The sequence below is a fragment of the Colias croceus genome, chromosome 19, assembly GCF_905220415.1.
Source record: "Colias croceus chromosome 19, ilColCroc2.1".
NCBI lineage: Eukaryota > Metazoa > Arthropoda > Insecta > Lepidoptera > Pieridae > Colias > Colias croceus.
In genome coordinates, this window is record NC_059555.1 from 2,700,652 (window position 1) to 2,719,086 (window position 18,435).

Consider the following 18,435-nt stretch of genomic DNA (forward strand, 5'->3'; position numbering starts at 1 on the left):
AAAGTTAACAAAGTGGACACTCCTAAAGATGTTATTTAATTATTTTTAAAAACTATAACGCCCTTTATGGCTCATTGTGGAAGAATTAAGAATCATTACGCTTCTGTAAAGAAAATAAAAGAGGAACTATCTGAAAACGAATGCTTAATATACGTTGACTTCAGTGAGAATTATAACACAAAATATGGAGAAGAAGTTCAAACAGTTCATTTTTCTGGAGGCCGAGGCCATATTCGGTTAGTCTTTAAAATATATGAGTAGGTACAGCCATTAGGATTCATCTTTATATACTAGTACATGTTCTGTCCATCTTTAAAGCTGCACGCTAGCTTTACATGACATGAATTTTAAGGTAAAGTTATTCAGGCAGGCAAGCCAGCCAAGGTAGTCAGCAGATCTGTTACCAAAAGGCAATTTTTATTATTATTTTTCATTTTTTTATTGCAGTACAAGGTTTTTTTCCATCCAAATATAATTTTGGTGGGGTGTAACAATTTTGGTGGTATGATTTTCAATTTTGGTGTCAAAAAACCAATTTTGGTGGGAGGTAAATTTCGGTGTCAGGAATAACATGATTATTTAAGGGAATATTCTTATTCTTGTTGATAATTTAATTAAAAGATAGTACTATCTAACACCTAAAATCAAATTGAATAAAAAAAAATCATAAACAAAAATTTCCACCAAAATTAGTAAAAAAATGCTAGTTGTTGAAATCCACTCATATATTGTCTGTATCATACAACACTTTATAGTAATTGTTATAATCTAGGCAGTGCCGGTGTTAGGGGGGGCTAGAGGGGGCAATGGCCCAGGGCGACAAATAATGGGGGGCGCCAAGATCTGAAGTTGGTTAACCTAACACTTGGTATTACTTCCCTCAAGTGGGCGCCACAATATTTGCGCCCGGGGTGTCAGTGACCCTTACGCCTGCACTGAATCTAGGCTGATTACATTTAAGTCTATGTTGCTCTAATATTTCTGTCATATTTCATTTACAGACCAGCTTGTTATACTGTATTAATAAATTCAAAATTTACATTATAATCCTGTTTTTTTTTACTAAAATCCCTTCAACTAGTTTATTCTAATTGAACATTTTTTTTCGTTCGAGGTTTTATTAGGTACACACACAAGAACCTTAAGAAACCTTTGTATCAATAAATTACTGAAGAATTGTCTGTTAAAAGTATATAATAATACTAGCTTACCGCCCGCGGCTTCGCCCGCTTTAAACGATTTGAGATTTAAACTATCCTATCTCTCAAGTTGGATCAAACTGCACATGGTGTGCGAATTTTATTATAATCGGTTAAGTGGTTTAGGAGTCCATTGAGGACAAACATTGTGACACGAGATTTATATATATTAAGAAGATGTCCGGTCTCTATCTCGATTTCTAGTGGGAATTTTGACATCTAAGTAATGTTTTTATTTTTTCGGTTGAATACCTACCTAAATATAGAAATATTCAAAAGCATAAACTCCAGACAATTTTTTAATTAACCAAAAAATACTATTATTATAATTTTATTCTAAAAAACTATATTTATTACATAGAAAACTAGTTCGCTTACAATTTTGATGGGTTTATTTAATTTAAACTCACTGATAACACGTATAAAAGCCGTGAAAATAATTTGTCGTGCAGTATATTTTATTAGAGTGAGTCGTTTATACAACTACTGCGTATTGTAATATTTCTTTTTCAACTTAAGAATGTAAGTTAAATTGAAATAATATTTTGTCTAAATTTTACGCTTTTGGTATATTTTTTGTACGTTAAGTACGTACGTTACGTTTTTTTGTTATTATAAAACTGAAGACTTTGTCTGTTTGTTTGAACGCGCTAATCTCAGGAACTACTGGTCCGATTTGAAAAAAGACTTCGGTGTTAGATAACCCATTTATCGAGGAAGGGTTCATATCATCACGCTAAGACCAACAGGAAAGGAGCATTGCGGGTGAGACCGCGGGGCACAGCTAATAGCCTATACAGACCAAGCAAGTTCGTTAGGAACAATAAAATTTCCGTCAGATTTAATTTCAAAATTGACATTTACGCTTTTTTCTCAGTCAGTTATGTTTTACTTAACTCTTTCAAGAATATCTGTTCCCTGAGTTTGATTACCTATACAAACGTACTTAAAAATACATAGGTATTTAAATTTACAATTTTCCTTACAGATTTACCAACAAAATGCTTGCTGTCATAACTGCTATTGGTATATTTATAAGCTCAGTGTACGCATTTGACGGCTGCTATAATTTAGGCGATGTGATACAACCAGAAGGAAATTTAAGTGTTTCAGAAGCTTTTAGGGTGTATAATATAGTGCCTGAGTATATACTTACCCCTCCAGATGATCAATTAGTGGTAATTTCTTTAATACTTATAATTAATGGTAAAATAAAAACTGCGTGTTCCCAACAATTCATAAAACAGTTTCTAAGGACTATGTACATTGTACATACAGAAATGTAATTGTAGAAGAATTTTCTGTGATTTTTTGTTTCTAATAGATATTAGAGCTTATGAAAAATATTAGATATTAAATTGTAATTGCGGTATTTAGTAGTGACAGTTAATGTCGTGCCATAGGTTGAGCGTACGTGTAGTAGGTACCTACCACTACCAATACTTCAAGGCTTAGATTACAAAATAAAAGACAGATGGAGCGTTGCCGAACTAAACCGAATAATTTATCGTCATTTTCAATAAAGCTATGTGTGCTGTCATTTCGCCGCTGCACTGTACGTACACGGTGCTTCTGTGTGCGTGTAATGTTGCCAGATATTGAAAAATTTCCCAAATTTTTCCCCGACTACGGAAAAAAGAGGGTTATGTTTTTCGAGTTTATGGATGTATGTATAATATTTCTTTGACACGCCCTGCAGTATAAACCGTTGGACCGATTTTGAGTTGTGAGGTTTCATTGCAATGATCTGAATTATTATGTTAGTGGCTGTAGTGACGTAGGCTATATACATAAATGAGAAGTCAAGTTTTAATTTTTATTTAAATTCTTTTATTACATAAAGTACCTGCCTACTCAAGTTATTTAACCTCCTGGGGCCTGCGGTCATATATATATTACATAAACAATAAAAAAATATTTCAACGCCATCTTTTGCGTATATGCGCGAATAATACCTCAAATCGATGTAGTGGTATGTCATCCACTATACTAAACGGTTTTTGGTTTTATAAGTGACAGTGATTTGAAGTATTCTCATTTCGAAGTTGACGGTGGCTGTGCGACGGCAAACACGTGGTCAGTAATCTTACATTTCTAGTGGAACCATTAGTATATTGCAGTATATCTTTGTATATCTAATGATAATAGATATTATTTCTGCAACTGCAATAGTTATTTTGTAAGATAAATCTAAAACTTGTGAAAAATATTAATGTTTTCTTTTATGTCATACTGGTAAGACATTTGGTCTCAATTCTTGCCAAATTGGTATTGGTTACTAGAGCCCCATGTATTACCTATATGACATTCTTTAGTTTATGTTACAGATTTTATTATAATTTTCAAGGATTATAAGATACTGAGATCTACCAACACCTGGATGAGTCAAATATTGACCTATATGATGGACCTATGGAGTTTCTTGCCGGTTCTTCTCCATAGATACTGCTTTCCGAATCGGTGGTAAATGTTAATACTGTTGTGACGATTCAAAATTGCTTTTAGAAGAAGTCTAATTGAATAAATAAATGTTTGAGATGAAGATAATACCCCAAATGATACCGATAAAGCCGCCCAAATACCAGAACATGATTCTTCTTCCATTCGTCCAATGAGTATGAGTCATTTCAGAACAGAATCGTCACTATGTATGTCATCTTCAGTTGTTGGCAGACCATCTCGGGGACGCACATGACGTGGACCAAGCTTATGGGGAGGCTGACCGAGAGGATGGATTAGAAATAAGACCTAGGGGTGGACGTGACAATATAAATACACCACCACGCCGGTGCAAAATACATGAACTGGTCGTTTCTCACCCTTAAAAATACCTATCTATGAACCAAGGTACAAAAAATAGACACAGAACAATGGATAGAATAATAACTATTTAGATTCAAGTTTAAAAATATATAATAACTAAAAAAACATGTAGTTTTTCTTCATTTTCATAAACTTATTACACTTGGAACTGGGACCCCCTGTAATATATACATGACATAAAGAAAATCCAAGTTTTCCACGAAAGATTTTTTTTACCATTTTTTTGAATATCTATAATTGCATTAGAACAGATACAGCTAATTTTTATTACAAAAGAAAGAGAAAAAAATCCTGGGTCTCAGGAGGTTAAGGACAAAATAATTGTATTCATTTTTTTATTAAATAAATTACATAAAAAAAGTTTCAATAATAACTATAATAATTATAATATTATTTTTTATTTTTCATAATATATGAATATGAATAGCGATAGTTTTTAGTCGAGAATACGGGACATTTTATTTTCATCATATCCATCATGGAGTTCACATAAATTAAATCGCTAGCGAAAACGATTATGACGTTTTTAAGCTTTATAAAAGTAACAAAATAATGTATTATGCTTATTAAAATAATCTAATAATTATCATGAACCTTTAGTGCACTATACAAATAATCACATTCACGATCGAAAAATCCAACAGCAATACCCTGAAGATCCTTTAACCATTTTACCGTTTTACCAATAAAAATGGCAAATTCATTTTCAAAATACTGGCAACATACGTTGAAGTTTTGTATTCCTTCATATCTGTAAAATTATTATTCGTATTAAAGAAATAAATCAGCCAAATAATCTACAGAAAACCTGTGAAACGATGTTTTATCTTTTTTTTTTGTTTTCGGGAACAAATTTTACAGCGTTTTATTATCACAAGACGGCATTTTTTTACTAAAATTGCAAACCCTTTTTGACGTATTGCATGACACTATATGCGCTATAGCACTGGTGCAGCGACGTATTTGTTTTTGATTTCGTATTTTCTTTGACAAGGGCGACGGGCGGTTGTCATGCTCCATCTGTACTTTATTTTGTAATCTAAGCTTCAAGGATACTTGCTGTTCAATAATTAATTATTATCTGTGTTAGTATTCTATTGTTTATAGAAGATATTATAGTAACCGACTGACAGTTTATATTCAGATATATATTTATACACATTTAAAATAAATTCATAATATATCTACTTACAAAGATTATTTAAAGAACAAAATTACTAAGTAAAATTACCTACTCTTAAATACTGCATTTAATTATAATGGAGTTGTTACAACTCACGTATCGTTAGCCGTGAGTACGTACCTGTAGCAGGGGCAATATTGGAATTGTACCCTTAATTGGCTCCTTAATTGTGATATGTATAGTCAAGCAGGGTCAATTTAGAGAACAACTGAAATTGCCCCAACCGCCATGCAACCGAGATGATTCCAATATTGCCCCTGCGGCAGGTACGTGCACAGAACATCTTTATATGTTCTGTGGGTACGTGAGTAGCTGGCTTTAATTTATATTATATTAATTTTTATTTCCCAGGCTGGTTACCCAGATGTGGAGATACGTCTTGGCACTAAATTCTCTCCTGTAAGAACTATCAACTCTGTTTATCTTAATTATCCAAATGGAGCTGAGAATGAAATGTATACCGTTATGCTGTTAGGTAAAATATTTATCCATTATACACTTCTATGCCTTATGAACCCTTCCAAATAATGTCGGATCATCATTACATTCTGTTGAACCGTCTTTATTTGAATTTACCCGATTTAGTTTTGTATGTCAATATGAAACGTACAGTTTCCATAGATATCTTATTATTATCCATAGATTATTCGTTCAGAAATGGAAAATTCTTTAGGTAATTAATCATGAATGATTCGTTAAAACGCGTCAAACATCTGGATATGTTTTTATTTTTGCTATATAGTTTGTATTAAGAACAAAAATATCCTTTGCATCGAGCACATCAGCAACATCAGTCGACCGAGACCTTCATAAATAAAAAAACTCATTTGTATTAAAGCTAATTGATGTTTTCCAGACATCGTCATTTATTATTTCGTATTAAAGTTTATTCACGCTTTCCAGACATTGATGCAAGTACGGGAGATGATGAATTTTCAGCATACATTCATGGTATGTTCCTGAACAGTCCTGCGAGTAACTTGCTACTTGGGGACCAGATTGTGCCATATGTTCCTGCTCAGCCTATGCCAGGAACTGGATACCATCGATATGTCGGCTTGTTATACCAACAATCAGAATATCTGAATCCTAACCAGACGAAGTACTATCAGTAAGTTGGATAGGTATTTAAAGCTAAACAAAGATATGTATGATGTTTGAACATAATTATCTACATTAAGGAACTGTCAGAGCCAACGACTGGGCTCAGTGGCGTGCATTAGGAGAGGCCTACGTCCAGTAATGGACAAGAAAAGGCTGATGATTGATTGATTGAAGTCACTGTAACTGGTAAAAAAAAATTGAATCTGGTCCAGTTTATGTGAATAAAATGAATCGTCGAAACATAAAGTTATTCGTCTCTAAGTAATTGTTTGGATAATTATTATTATTTCAACAAATAGATGAGGAATCGAACCGACGTATAAAAGTAATTCTATGTGTGTATTTCTCTGAATACTGGCCATATTGCTGCAATTACCATAATAATCAGCCTACGTTTTGAAAGCCTTATTCTCTATAAAAAAATACTTAATGAATAAATTGTTATTTTATTATTCCAGGTTGGCTCGTCAACGGACTCGCTTTTCAGCAATGGATTTTGCTCAAGAAAATAATTTGAAGGAACCAGTAGCTGGCAACTTCTTCCTTGCCGAATATACTATGTGTGAAAACTGTTAATGGAAGAATATAAATTAATTCAAGATTGAAAACTTATCCTTGAAATTCACCATGAAATTCTTAAAAAAAAAACAGTACCAAAACTTTGTATAGAATTACTAAGAACCCAGGATATACCATAATGCAGTATTATTTCCAATCTGGTAAAAATACTATAAAAGTCGTCTAGTGCCATCACACACCGGAATTATAACTGCTTTAAGCCTGCCCTCTGTTCAATATTAGGTACCTATATACAATTCCATAATATCGAAGTAAAGATAAACAAAACTACATATAAATTGAACAATAGAATAAGTATTAAAACAGAAATAAAAATTTACAGACTTCCTTGAATAAGAAGAGCTTACCTTTGTTGTTATTATTTTTATGTTTCAAATTATAATGTACTTCGCTATATGAAGTTGTTTTTATTTATTATAAATATACATGGTACATGATTATGTTTTCTTTCCATAAGAACCATCCTCGGTACTTCAAGGAATATTATAAAAAAAGAATTATCGAAATCGGTCCACCCGTTCACGCGTGATTCCGTGACCAAGGAAAACGGGTTTCATTATTATATACCTAAATAGATTATGTATATATTCTCTGATAAGTTCAAAATATGAATCATAGTAGTAAAATATGAATCTAAGTAGACACCCAAGCATACCATAGCTGCTGTACACACCCAAGTATACAGCAGGCTGTCTACTTAGATTGTACTGACTAAATATCCAAACACGTACTTTTTATTAAAATGTGTGTCACATGGGTCACAAGTGTCTTGTCTGTAAACTTATAATGAAAAAGAAAGCTTTTATCAATTACAAACTCAACTAGACTCTTGAAGTGGGAGTCGAGCACTGCTTCGGCACAAAATGGGTCAAGCTCGCACGGGGGAAGTTACCACACCCTCACAGAAAACCGGCGTGAAATCAAAAAAAAAAAAATCAAAAAATCAAAATTGTTTATTTGGAACACAACAACGCATTACAAAAACTTTATGCACGATGGCACCCATAAAAGCTTAAATAAGCTGCGGCACAGGTGCCAACGCCCGCCTCCAAACATTAGTAGTTCCACTAATCAAATTTTAACATTCATATCTCCAAAACAGAAACACAAAGTAATTATAAAAGTAAGTAAGACGATTTACTTATACAAAATTAAAAAGGTGGCATATTAACAGTATGCTACCGTGTTTCGTACGGTGAGTGAGGGGTCCGGAGACCCAAAAACAACCCCCAAATATGAACGCGGTATTATCAGGCAGAATACCCCAGGAGGGTACCGGCACCTACGGTGCAGGAGAATCCCTCCCGCAGCGCCTGCGCTGCGGCAGCCCGTCGTATTCTGGGGCGGGCATAATTCCGCTCGGTCATGTGCCAAGGGGTTCGCAGAGCAAGCGAAGTAAATCACCCCCCTCCACTCTCACGGTGGACTTTTGTAACATCCGGGGGCTGCACACTAATTTAAACGCCGTCCACTACCATCTTGAGACGGCTAAGCCGGCCTTGCTCTTCCTGACTGAGACTCAGATATCAACTCCGGCCGACGTATCTTATCTCACATACCCTGGTTTTAAGCTGGAGCATACTTTTGCACCGCGTGCCGGGGTATGCGCATACGTTAGGGAAGATATCTGTTGTCGACGTCTTGGCACCCTTGAAGGTGAGGATCTGTCCATTATCTGGCTGCATATTGACTGCGGCGACCACCCTCGCGTCTATGCTTGCCTGTAGATCCCACAGCGGGAATACTGGTACCGACCGTTTATTTGAGCACATCCAAGAGATGATCGACACTTTGCTTGTACAGTTCCCTTCTGCGGAGCTTGTGGTTTTAGGCGATTTCAATGCCCACCACGTTGAATGGCTTGGGTCGCGTACAACTGACCACGCGGGACGAACTGTGCACGATTTCGCTCTAGCCTATGGCCTAACACAGCTGGTCTCATCGCCTACGCGAATACCGGATGTGGAGGGCCATACTCCCTCTCTTCTGGATCTTCTGCTGACCACACATCCCGAGAACTATCAGGTCTCCGTCGTGGCCCCACTGGGGTCATCAGACCATTGCCTGATACGGAGTATGGTGCCACTTACGGGTTCGAAACAGCAGACACCTGCAGCTCGACGCCGTGTGTGGCACTACAAGTCTGCAGACTGGGACGGAATGCGTGGTTTTTTCGCTTCCTACCCATGGGGGCCTGTTTGCTTCTCCTCGGAGGATCCCAACGCTTGTGCTGAGTCTATCACTGACGTGGTACTGCAGGGTATGGAACTATTTGTGCCATACTCTGTTGTGCCCGTCGGTGGCAAATCCAAGCCTTGGTTTGGACGTTCCTGTAACATGGCGTCTCGCCAGAAACAGGAACTTTTTCAAGCCTGGGTTGCAGCAACGGCGTGTCGCGATCCAAGCGTTGGTCTCATCAGGAAGAAGTACAACTTTGCCTCCAGATCCTACAAAAGAGAAATCGCTAGGGCTAAATCTAGTTATATTGGTGCACTTGGCGATAGACTAACGCGACTTCCTTCGGGAACAAGGGCGTTTTGGTCCCTCGCCAAGGCCATCCAAGGTAACTTCTGTCGTTCATCCTTTCCACCTTTGCACAAGGACGAAGACTCTCTGGCCCATTCCGCTAAAGAGAAAGCCGAACTCTTGGGCGCTCTCTTTGCTAGGAACTCGACGCTTGATGACAGGGGAAAGACACCGCCGACCATCCCGCGGTGCAACCATTCAATGGCGGATATACGTTTCACACAACGTGCCGTTCGAAACGCTCTCTTTTCCCTTGACATCCATAAGTCGACAGGGCCGGATGGAGTCTCCCCTATTGTGCTTAGGACATGTGCTCCTGAGTTGGCACCGGTTGTAACGCGTCTTTTTCGGCTCTCTTACGCCAAAGGCATTGTTCCGAATTCGTGGAAGACTGCTCTTGTCCACCCAATCCCTAAAAAAGGCGATCGCTCAAATCCATCTTACTACAGACCGATCGCCATCACTTCTTTACTCTCCAAAATAATGGAATCCATTATTAACAGCCAGCTCATGAGGTATCTGGAGGAGAACCAGTTGTTAAGCGACCGGCAATACGGTTTCCGTAGTGGTCGCTCGACTGGTGATCTTTTGGTGTACCTCACTCACAGATGGGCGGAGGCGGTTGAGAGTAAAGGGGAGGCATTGGCTGTAAGTTTGGATGTAGCGAAAGCCTTCGATCGGGTCTGGCACAAGGCACTTCTAGCGAAATTACCATCTTTCCGACTTCCTGCGAGGTTATGCGATTGGGTTGCCAGCTTCCTGGAAGAGAGGAGCATTAAGGTCGTAATCGACGGTTCTTGCTCTAAGCCTCTTCATGTGAACGCTGGTGTCCCACAAGGCTGCGTGCTATCTCCTACACTGTTTCTTCTGCATATCAATGATTTGTTACAAATCAGTAACATTCATTGCTATGCAGACGACAGTACGGGGGATGCTCTTTATCCCGGCCGTGCAAACACCTCAAAGGAAAGCCTCAATGAGAGTCGAAACAAACTTGTGTCTGAAGTCGAGTCTTCTCTCCAAGAAGTCTCGGATTGGGGCGAACTTAATCTTGTCGAGTTCAATCCCCTAAAGACACAGGTTTGCGCGTTCACCGCTAAAAAGACCCCATTTGTCGTAGAACCTCGGTTTAAGAGTACTCCCCTTAGTATATCGCCGAAAATCGGAATCCTCGGAGTTGAAATCTCGAGTGACGTTCAATTCCGCAGTCATTTGGAAGCGAAGGCTAAATTAGCCTCGAAAAAACTTGGTGTGCTCAGTAGATCGAGACAGTACTTCAAGCCGGCCCACCGACTTCAGCTGTACAAGGCTCAGGTGCGACCGCATATGGAGTACTGTTCTCATCTCTGGGCCGGAGCCCCACAGTATCAACTCCTTCCTCTTGACCGCATCCAACGTCGAGCAGCTCGAATTGTCGATGACCGTAGGCTTTCCGATAGGCTCGATCCACTGTCAGTGCGGAGAGACGTTGCGTCTCTCTGTATACTGTACAGAATCTACTATGGGGAGTGCTCTGAGGAATTGTTCCACCTTTTACCAGCCGCACAGTTCCACCACCGGACCTCACGCCGTAAAAACCAGTTCCATCCGCACCATCTGGATGGTTGGCGCTCCACCACTGTCCGTTTCACCCGCAACTTCCTTCCGCGTACGGTGAAACTGTGGAACGATCTGCCACCTGCGGTGTTCCCGAACAACTACGACATTGGGGCCTTCAAGAAAAGAGCGTATTTGTCCATTAAAGGCCGGCAAAGCACCTGTAATACTCCTTGTGTTACAAGTGTTTATGGGCGGTGGTGACCACTTAACATCAGGTGGCCCACCTGCTCCTTTGCTTGCTCTGACATAAAAAAAAAAAAAAAAAAAAAACTAAAAAAAATATTGTGTGGTTTTATGAAACCACGGTAAAAGTGAAATTTTTTTTCACACTATAGACATTTAACTAAAAATTATCGTATTTGTACGATAATTATCGTACGTATCGTGCGTCACGCGACCTGCGTTACACAGACCAAAAAGTTTGAGACGATGTAATAAAAGTTTCACTTTAAAAAATGTTTTGTAATATATTTTTGTAGTTGTATATCCTTTTCTTAAAAGAAAATCAGCAAAAAAAACTTAAGATTGCTTTTTACAATAGCGTTCCTGAAAACAAAGCACTACACATGAATATTAGATAAAAATATCATATTACAATATCACCGATTGGATGATTTATGTACAGTAAAAATAATGATGGACCAAGTACGCTGCCCTGTGGTACTCCATGGCTCACAGTGTCGGCTCTGAATAAATTTCTAACTTCTTAATTGTAAAAAATGGCTCACTTTAATACTTTGTGAAGATAATATGTATTTAAATGCTGAACGTTGCAGCCAAGTTACAGCATAGCATAAAATTAAAATTTGTTTCATAAAATAGGAAGTTTTATTTTATCATTTGCTATATAATACAAAACGTGAATTTAAAAATATCCTTCCTTCTGGACTGAACTGCTTGTAGATCACTCTTTCTTTCCAAATCACCTCCGTAAGCGATTTTTCATAGTTTAGAAGTTATGATACTTTTTGTGATTATTCTCTTATAGTAAGACAATTTTACGGATATTTAAATTATTATAAACGACACGGCTGACTGAATATTAAGTGACAAAACTAAGAATTTTTTTATCGCTTAAGCAGGCAAACGAGCAGGTGGGTCACCTGATGGCTGATGGAAAGTGATAGGCATTCAACCCCGCCCATAGGCATTCACGATGCCTTTGAAACATAAAGTTTTTGAAAATTCACAAATAAAAATAAATCGCGAAATATACTTACGTATGGATCGTATGGATATTGAAATCCATACGATCTACGTTCACATTGTCATACGATTTGTCGAATATTATTTTCATCGGATCTGGAAAAACGAAATGTTGTATTCACACAGCACATCTTGCATTGTCGTATCCGACGGCCTCGTATCGCGATCCCGTCTGTAAACACCATCTAAAGCAAGAGCACGTATAATACGTACGTATGAATCACTGCACCGGATCTGAAATATGGCAGTACGGTCGGATCGGTTTGTAGTCGTAAAATCGAATCTCAACTACAGTAAGATACGATTTTTTTTGCCGTGTCTTGAAACCGAATGCATGTGTAAACTCATTTATTGAAATACCCATAAAACTGAATCCTGCAAAAAACCGATTCGGTAGAGAAAACGGCGACACCGTGTGGCAAGATCTCGATACGAGGCCGTCGGATACGACAATTCAAGATGTGCTGTATGAATACAACATTCTTGCTTTTAATTATAATTCTCCGCAGGGCTGCTATTTCTCATCCATCACATCCGATTAAAGTTGTTTTAAATCTTACCTGTCTCCACTTTTACACGCCATTTAACACGCCATTTTTAAATGTACTTATAAATTTATACATTTCATATGAATGAATAGTATGGTACTTCTGATAGATTATTGATATGGCTACGTTATTTTTTCCCTATTTAATATTTACAATATTCTGTTTTTCAGTTATTAATCTTATAGCAGCAATATCGTCGCTGAAGTTTGCAAATGTTTTACTATGTCGTTTCGTGTGATACAACCTCTTGTCAGACTTACAGATAAATAAGGAGCTAAGTCTCAGTAATAAAGTTCCGTTTAATTCTTGGTTTAATCCAACGACGTCAGGTTTTACCCTATCCCTTAAAAAAATTGGCGTATTTTACCCTGCAACTTCAAAGTCTCGTTCGATTGAAATACCTCTAAAAAAGACCTGTGACACTCGGGGACTGCCGCGGTAAAGCTATTGCATAGCATGCTTTCAAGCCACACCTCCGTGCCCGTCGGAGTGGGGCCAAGCGTGAGGTTTTTTCGTTACGGAATTTCTCGATTCGGTCCCCGCGCTCAAGGCCTGCGATTGAAGCTATGCAATAGCTTAAAAAACTCCAAGACTATCGCTCTATTACTTTATATAATTTAATGTATTTATTATCTAATTTAATAAATTAATTATATCTATGTATAAAAATACATATTTATTGCTTCTGCATGCGCCTTTTGTCTATTTTAAAATTAGTTCTGTAATATGTTGTATAATTGGTTCTTTTTTAATGAATACCATTATGATAACACGTATAAAAGCCACGTGCAAAAATTGCTTCTTATATTGTTGTATAAGAGAGAGCCGATCATACAACTTCTTCAGATTACATTATTTTCTACATAACAAGGTAAGTCAATAGCAATCACCCTCATAGGAGGCCCGTGTCCCAGCAGTGGGAATGTATATGGGCTGATGATGATGATGAATATGTATCACTTTTATCATAATTAAACACTGCCTTTGGTATCCCTGTTTATGAATTTAAAAATTTCAAAGAATTAATAATAGAGTGGCATGCTTGCTACCTACGTCTTCAAATTTCAGTTCGAGATCAGTCCATTTCTCATTGAACTATGTCCTGTAAGCACACGATCATAAGCACAGAACATATAAGTGATCATAAGCATGAATACAAACCATCAATAGTTTTTTTCTTTTTTTATTTTCTTTTACAGCCTCCTCAAACAACATGTTAATATTGCTAACAGTAATTACATTAGCTTTAAGCTCTGTATACGCCTCCGATGGTTGCTATAAAATAGGAGATGCAGTACAACCATCATATAATTTAAGCGTTCCTTTGGCTTTCATCAAGTATAAAATAGTAAAAGATTACCTACCCGTCCCTCCGCAGGATTTATTGGAGGTAAAATATACAATTCAGTTACTGCATGTCCAAATTTCATACAATTCCATAGTTTGTATCTATATGTGGTAACTATTTTAAACAGTTATTTCAACATAATATAAATCACCGATAACAATATGTTAAATTAATTTACAACCCAATAATTTATGTACATTACCGATAAAAATGTTCTAAAATCTAAACTAATAAATGCTATAAAACGAAATATTAAATTTTATCGCCTACCGTTAAAATAGAGCAACGATTGAGTTTGACGTAATTTGATCATTTTTTTCCAGGCTGGTTATTCTTCAGTGAACATACAACTTGGAACAAAGTTTTCTCCTCCAAGGACCTTCAACCCCACAGGGAGAGAACAAACATATGTTAGGTATCCTAAAGCAGTTCAAGGTCAACGATATGCTTTAATCCTATTGGGTGAGATAAAAAATTGATTTCTCCTAACCATATACATGTAGCGTTATTAGATACTACACATACATATTATATTGCTTTCATTGGAATACGTAGTAGCATACTGCTATGATTTTTCAATACTACATTAGAGACTAATAATGCGCTTAATCTTTCTAATAAAAACACTTTATGTGAACATTTTTCATCATTATATTGAACAACCGTTTGATGAATCGAAGTCAAATATTTTTTTATTAATTTCTATAGAAACTTTTCAAAATCCTTTTTCGACTTATCCAAATAAACTTCCTTTTTAGACATTGACGCGCCTTCGCCTTCAAATCCTAAAAGGGCGTATATACAAGGGCTATTCCTGAATTGTCCTTTCGACGATTTTCTAGGTGGGGACATAGTTGTACCCTATGTCGCTTCTCAACCAACACCGGGCAGCGGGTACCATAGATACGTTAGCTTAGTGTATAGACAATCAGGAAATATTAATCCTAACACAACAAGTTTGTTTATGTAAGTTGTATGTTATTTAAATTTTTATTTATAGTCAAAAACACTGGGTGACTGGGCTACATTTAGTGATTTTTTTCTTACTAGTCAGACACTACTTATTGAACTTAAAAGAAACCATTTCCTAATATCCATTGTATGTATATAAATTTTGCAGGTTAGCCAAAAATCGTGAAAGATTTTCCGTCGTCAAGTTTGCCCAAGAATATAACTTAACGGGACCCATGGCCGGAAATTTCTTCCTCGCTCGGTATTCGATGTGTGGAAGTCGCCAAGAAAATTTGTTTAGTAAGAGAACTAATCTACGAAACGTTGTTAATAGAATAAGGTCCATTCTTTAAACAATCATTTAAATATTTTAAACTTATCCCTATTAATCCCTACTAATATTATAAATACGAAAGTATAGTCTGTCTCTTCTTCTATACCACTGAACCGAATTGGATGAAATTGATTGGAACAAAGACAGTCTACAAAACTAGAACGGATAAAGGATAGGATTTTTCCTGGAAATTGCTACGTATAATTAAATCATTCAATATAAATTTAGATCAATAAAATAGCTTAGGTCTTCCATAAGATCATTTTCGAGTCTGTGTGCGGTAACAATTTCAGTTTTTATATTTCGTTTACATACGCAAACTATTAGTTAAGCTAAGTACTATTTCTAGAAAAAAAAAAATCAGTTAACTGCAGAATACTTTTTCTTTTCATTCTTGTTTATCAATGTTTTAAAACTACGACGGCGGTAGTTTATTGTTGATGAAACAATTATAATAAAATAGGGCGCGAAACAAAGGGGTATGTAAGGATTTAAAAAAAAAAAACAACAACAACAATAACTATAAAAACGTATTAATTACATTAAAAATAGAATACACATGATATTCAATAAATACATAGAAAATTACGAGTATTTACATAATTATGCCGTACTACGTCAGATTGTAAAAAAAATTGGTTGTCTGTAAAGTTGGTTTACTGACGATATTTGAACGTGACAACGTCCGATTGTGCTTCTTTGTCGCTCGTTCCGCGCTCTCGCTCGCACTTCAAGCCTTACATGGAACGCCTCAGATGAGTCAGAGCGAGGTAACGCCGCATGAGTCATGTTTTTTCGTGCGTGCAGCCAGCTTTATCGAATTATAAGACGTTGTCACGTCAAAAATTATACATTACTCATTAGGAATATGTATGGACAATATAATACAATAAAAATAAATATGATAGGTACATTTCTACAATATTTTCTTAGTCTAAATTTTACACTCCCAAGCTCTTATACAAAAGAGGCACGTAGTCGTCAAACTGAGCACGGTAGAAGTTGCCAGCAACTGGGGTTCCCAGGTTGTATTTCTCTGCGAACTTCTTGGTGGAGAACGCGGCTCTGCCATCTATGGATCTGTTAACAATGAATTTAATATTATGTACTATGTTACCTATTATATAATGAGAATGAAATATATTATAAATTAGAAATAATAGCGGCAGGTGGTATAGCCAAATTTTTTGACAAACAGTTTATCTGCGTGGAGTGAACTTTCAGTGATGCTTAATAATAATTTAATATAAGATTTTACGTTATATTATGTACGAGTTGGAGATATACAGGACATAATATTTGTTGATAATATAATTTGCTAATATAATTGCGAGGCGTTAATTTTGTTCATTTATAACAGTACTAATGCTCCTTCTAAACCAAATACCATAAACAATAATAATATCATCCAACAAGCAAAAACTTACTTGTTATTAAGTCTCTTCTCATCGAAGACCAATTTCTTCGGCTGCTTATACAAAATGTAGACATATCGGTGGATACCGGTGCCCTCTGGCGGGCCGGAACCGATGTAACCAGAGAGGACCTCCCCAGAGGCTACGTCACTGCCGGGAATGTTCACTACTAACCAATGGTGCCATTCACGGTATACTAGTTCAGGGCCATCGTAGTTGTCTGGGTCTGGAAGTGAATAGACATTGGTTTGTCTTTATATTGATGAGGTTTCACGCAGTTACGTGTGTGTGAGTTACATTATTGAAGTGTCCGTGTAAAATACGAAGCTATTTTTATGGAATACAAAAGAATAGGGGATATGCTAAGATGGTTTTAGATGATTTTGATGTTGGATATAAGTTAGATTACGTCATGTGAATTAGGTACATAAAATCAAAAATTACAAAGGAATTAGGTACTAATATTATTTTGTATTTGCAACTTACTTTATTGCCTATTATTATAAGCAAAGCAAAAGAGCCTCTATTTGTGCGTCTATGCCTTAACATATAGGTAGCTCTACATCTAACAAACAAGATTTAGGTACTATTTTTCAAGTCTATTCATTCGAAAATGCATGAAGCATTATTTACTGCTTATTAAAACCTTTATTACCTTAGAACACAACGGGATATAACAAATACTATTACCTGTAAATACAAGGGTGTAGTACGCATTAGGGTCTGCTTCATACGAGACTGTAGGCTGATCTTTCACTTGAGTTGGAGTCAGTTCGTTACCAAGTTGCGCCTCTGCACCACTCGGGTACTTCAGCTGGAATTTTTTTGTGTTATTTATTGGAGAAAAAAGATTAATACTTTATTATGCAATCCCAGATTGTTAAAACCATTCAATAATTATTAAAATTGCGAAATACCTACATGACTTATTTTAATAATTAATTAATGCTATGCAACAATGCTAGAAAAATAATAAATATGGAAGCTCTCTATTTCCATAGTAAAAGAGCGGGATAATTTTAAATTGATTTTTAGTAACAACCAGGAATTATTTGTACCTAAATACGATTGCTCTATTTATGAAAGGTGTAGGTATTGCCATTTGGTGCAAAAACTTATATATAAATATTATTTATCATATAAAAATAATAAAAAACCGGATATATCCACTTAAATAGAGATTACAATTTACGAGCCTACGCTGATTAAGATTATTTTTTGTTTTAATAATTCAGACATTCGAATAATTGTTTTTGCAATTCAAACGATAAGATATATCATATCGTAATAGTAAATATATAACTGCCATGTCATCATAATATACTTAAGATCAAGCACTCAATCGATATAATTTTTGTGAACTAGGTACGTGACTGTACGATAAGATAAAATAATTTTAATTACTATAATCTCGTTCTATTATCACAATTTGTATAAATATATTGAAAAACGGAATAAATCAATCATATCCTGACAGCTGATATTTTATCATTAGAATCTTAATAGGGCTCAAAATTCCCATTTGTACAAAACATTTTTTTAAGGATAATCTTAATGCGAATGCTGTTAGAATAATCAATTTTTACATGTTTTCTATTGCGCGTTTTCAATTGTTTCTAG

The 18,435-nt window shown here is 36.2% G+C and overlaps 2 protein-coding genes across 2 annotated transcripts in view; one reads left to right on the plus strand and one right to left on the minus strand.

Annotated features, from left to right (window-relative positions):
* Positions 1–1,656: 1,656 nt before the first annotated feature.
* Positions 1,657–6,929, plus strand: LOC123700521 (protein D2-like). Its single transcript, XM_045647758.1, has 5 exons — positions 1,657–1,721; positions 2,188–2,377; positions 5,557–5,680; positions 6,109–6,316; positions 6,768–6,929. Exons 2-5 carry the CDS (start codon positions 2,201–2,203, stop codon positions 6,883–6,885), a joined length of 627 nt encoding a protein of 208 aa, XP_045503714.1. The 5' UTR covers positions 1,657–1,721; positions 2,188–2,200; the 3' UTR covers positions 6,886–6,929.
* A 9,371-nt stretch (positions 6,930–16,300) lies between these two features.
* Positions 16,301–18,435, minus strand: part of LOC123700022 — a 71,334-nt gene continuing 69,199 nt past the window's right edge. Inside the window, exons 5-7 of the mRNA XM_045647113.1 lie at positions 17,506–17,629; positions 16,828–17,041; positions 16,301–16,480 (exon numbers count right to left, since the gene is read on the minus strand). Of these exons, the coding sequence (XP_045503069.1) occupies positions 16,342–16,480; positions 16,828–17,041; positions 17,506–17,629 (477 nt within the window). The 3' untranslated portion in view covers positions 16,301–16,341. The remainder of the gene's footprint in view (positions 16,481–16,827; positions 17,042–17,505; positions 17,630–18,435) is intronic.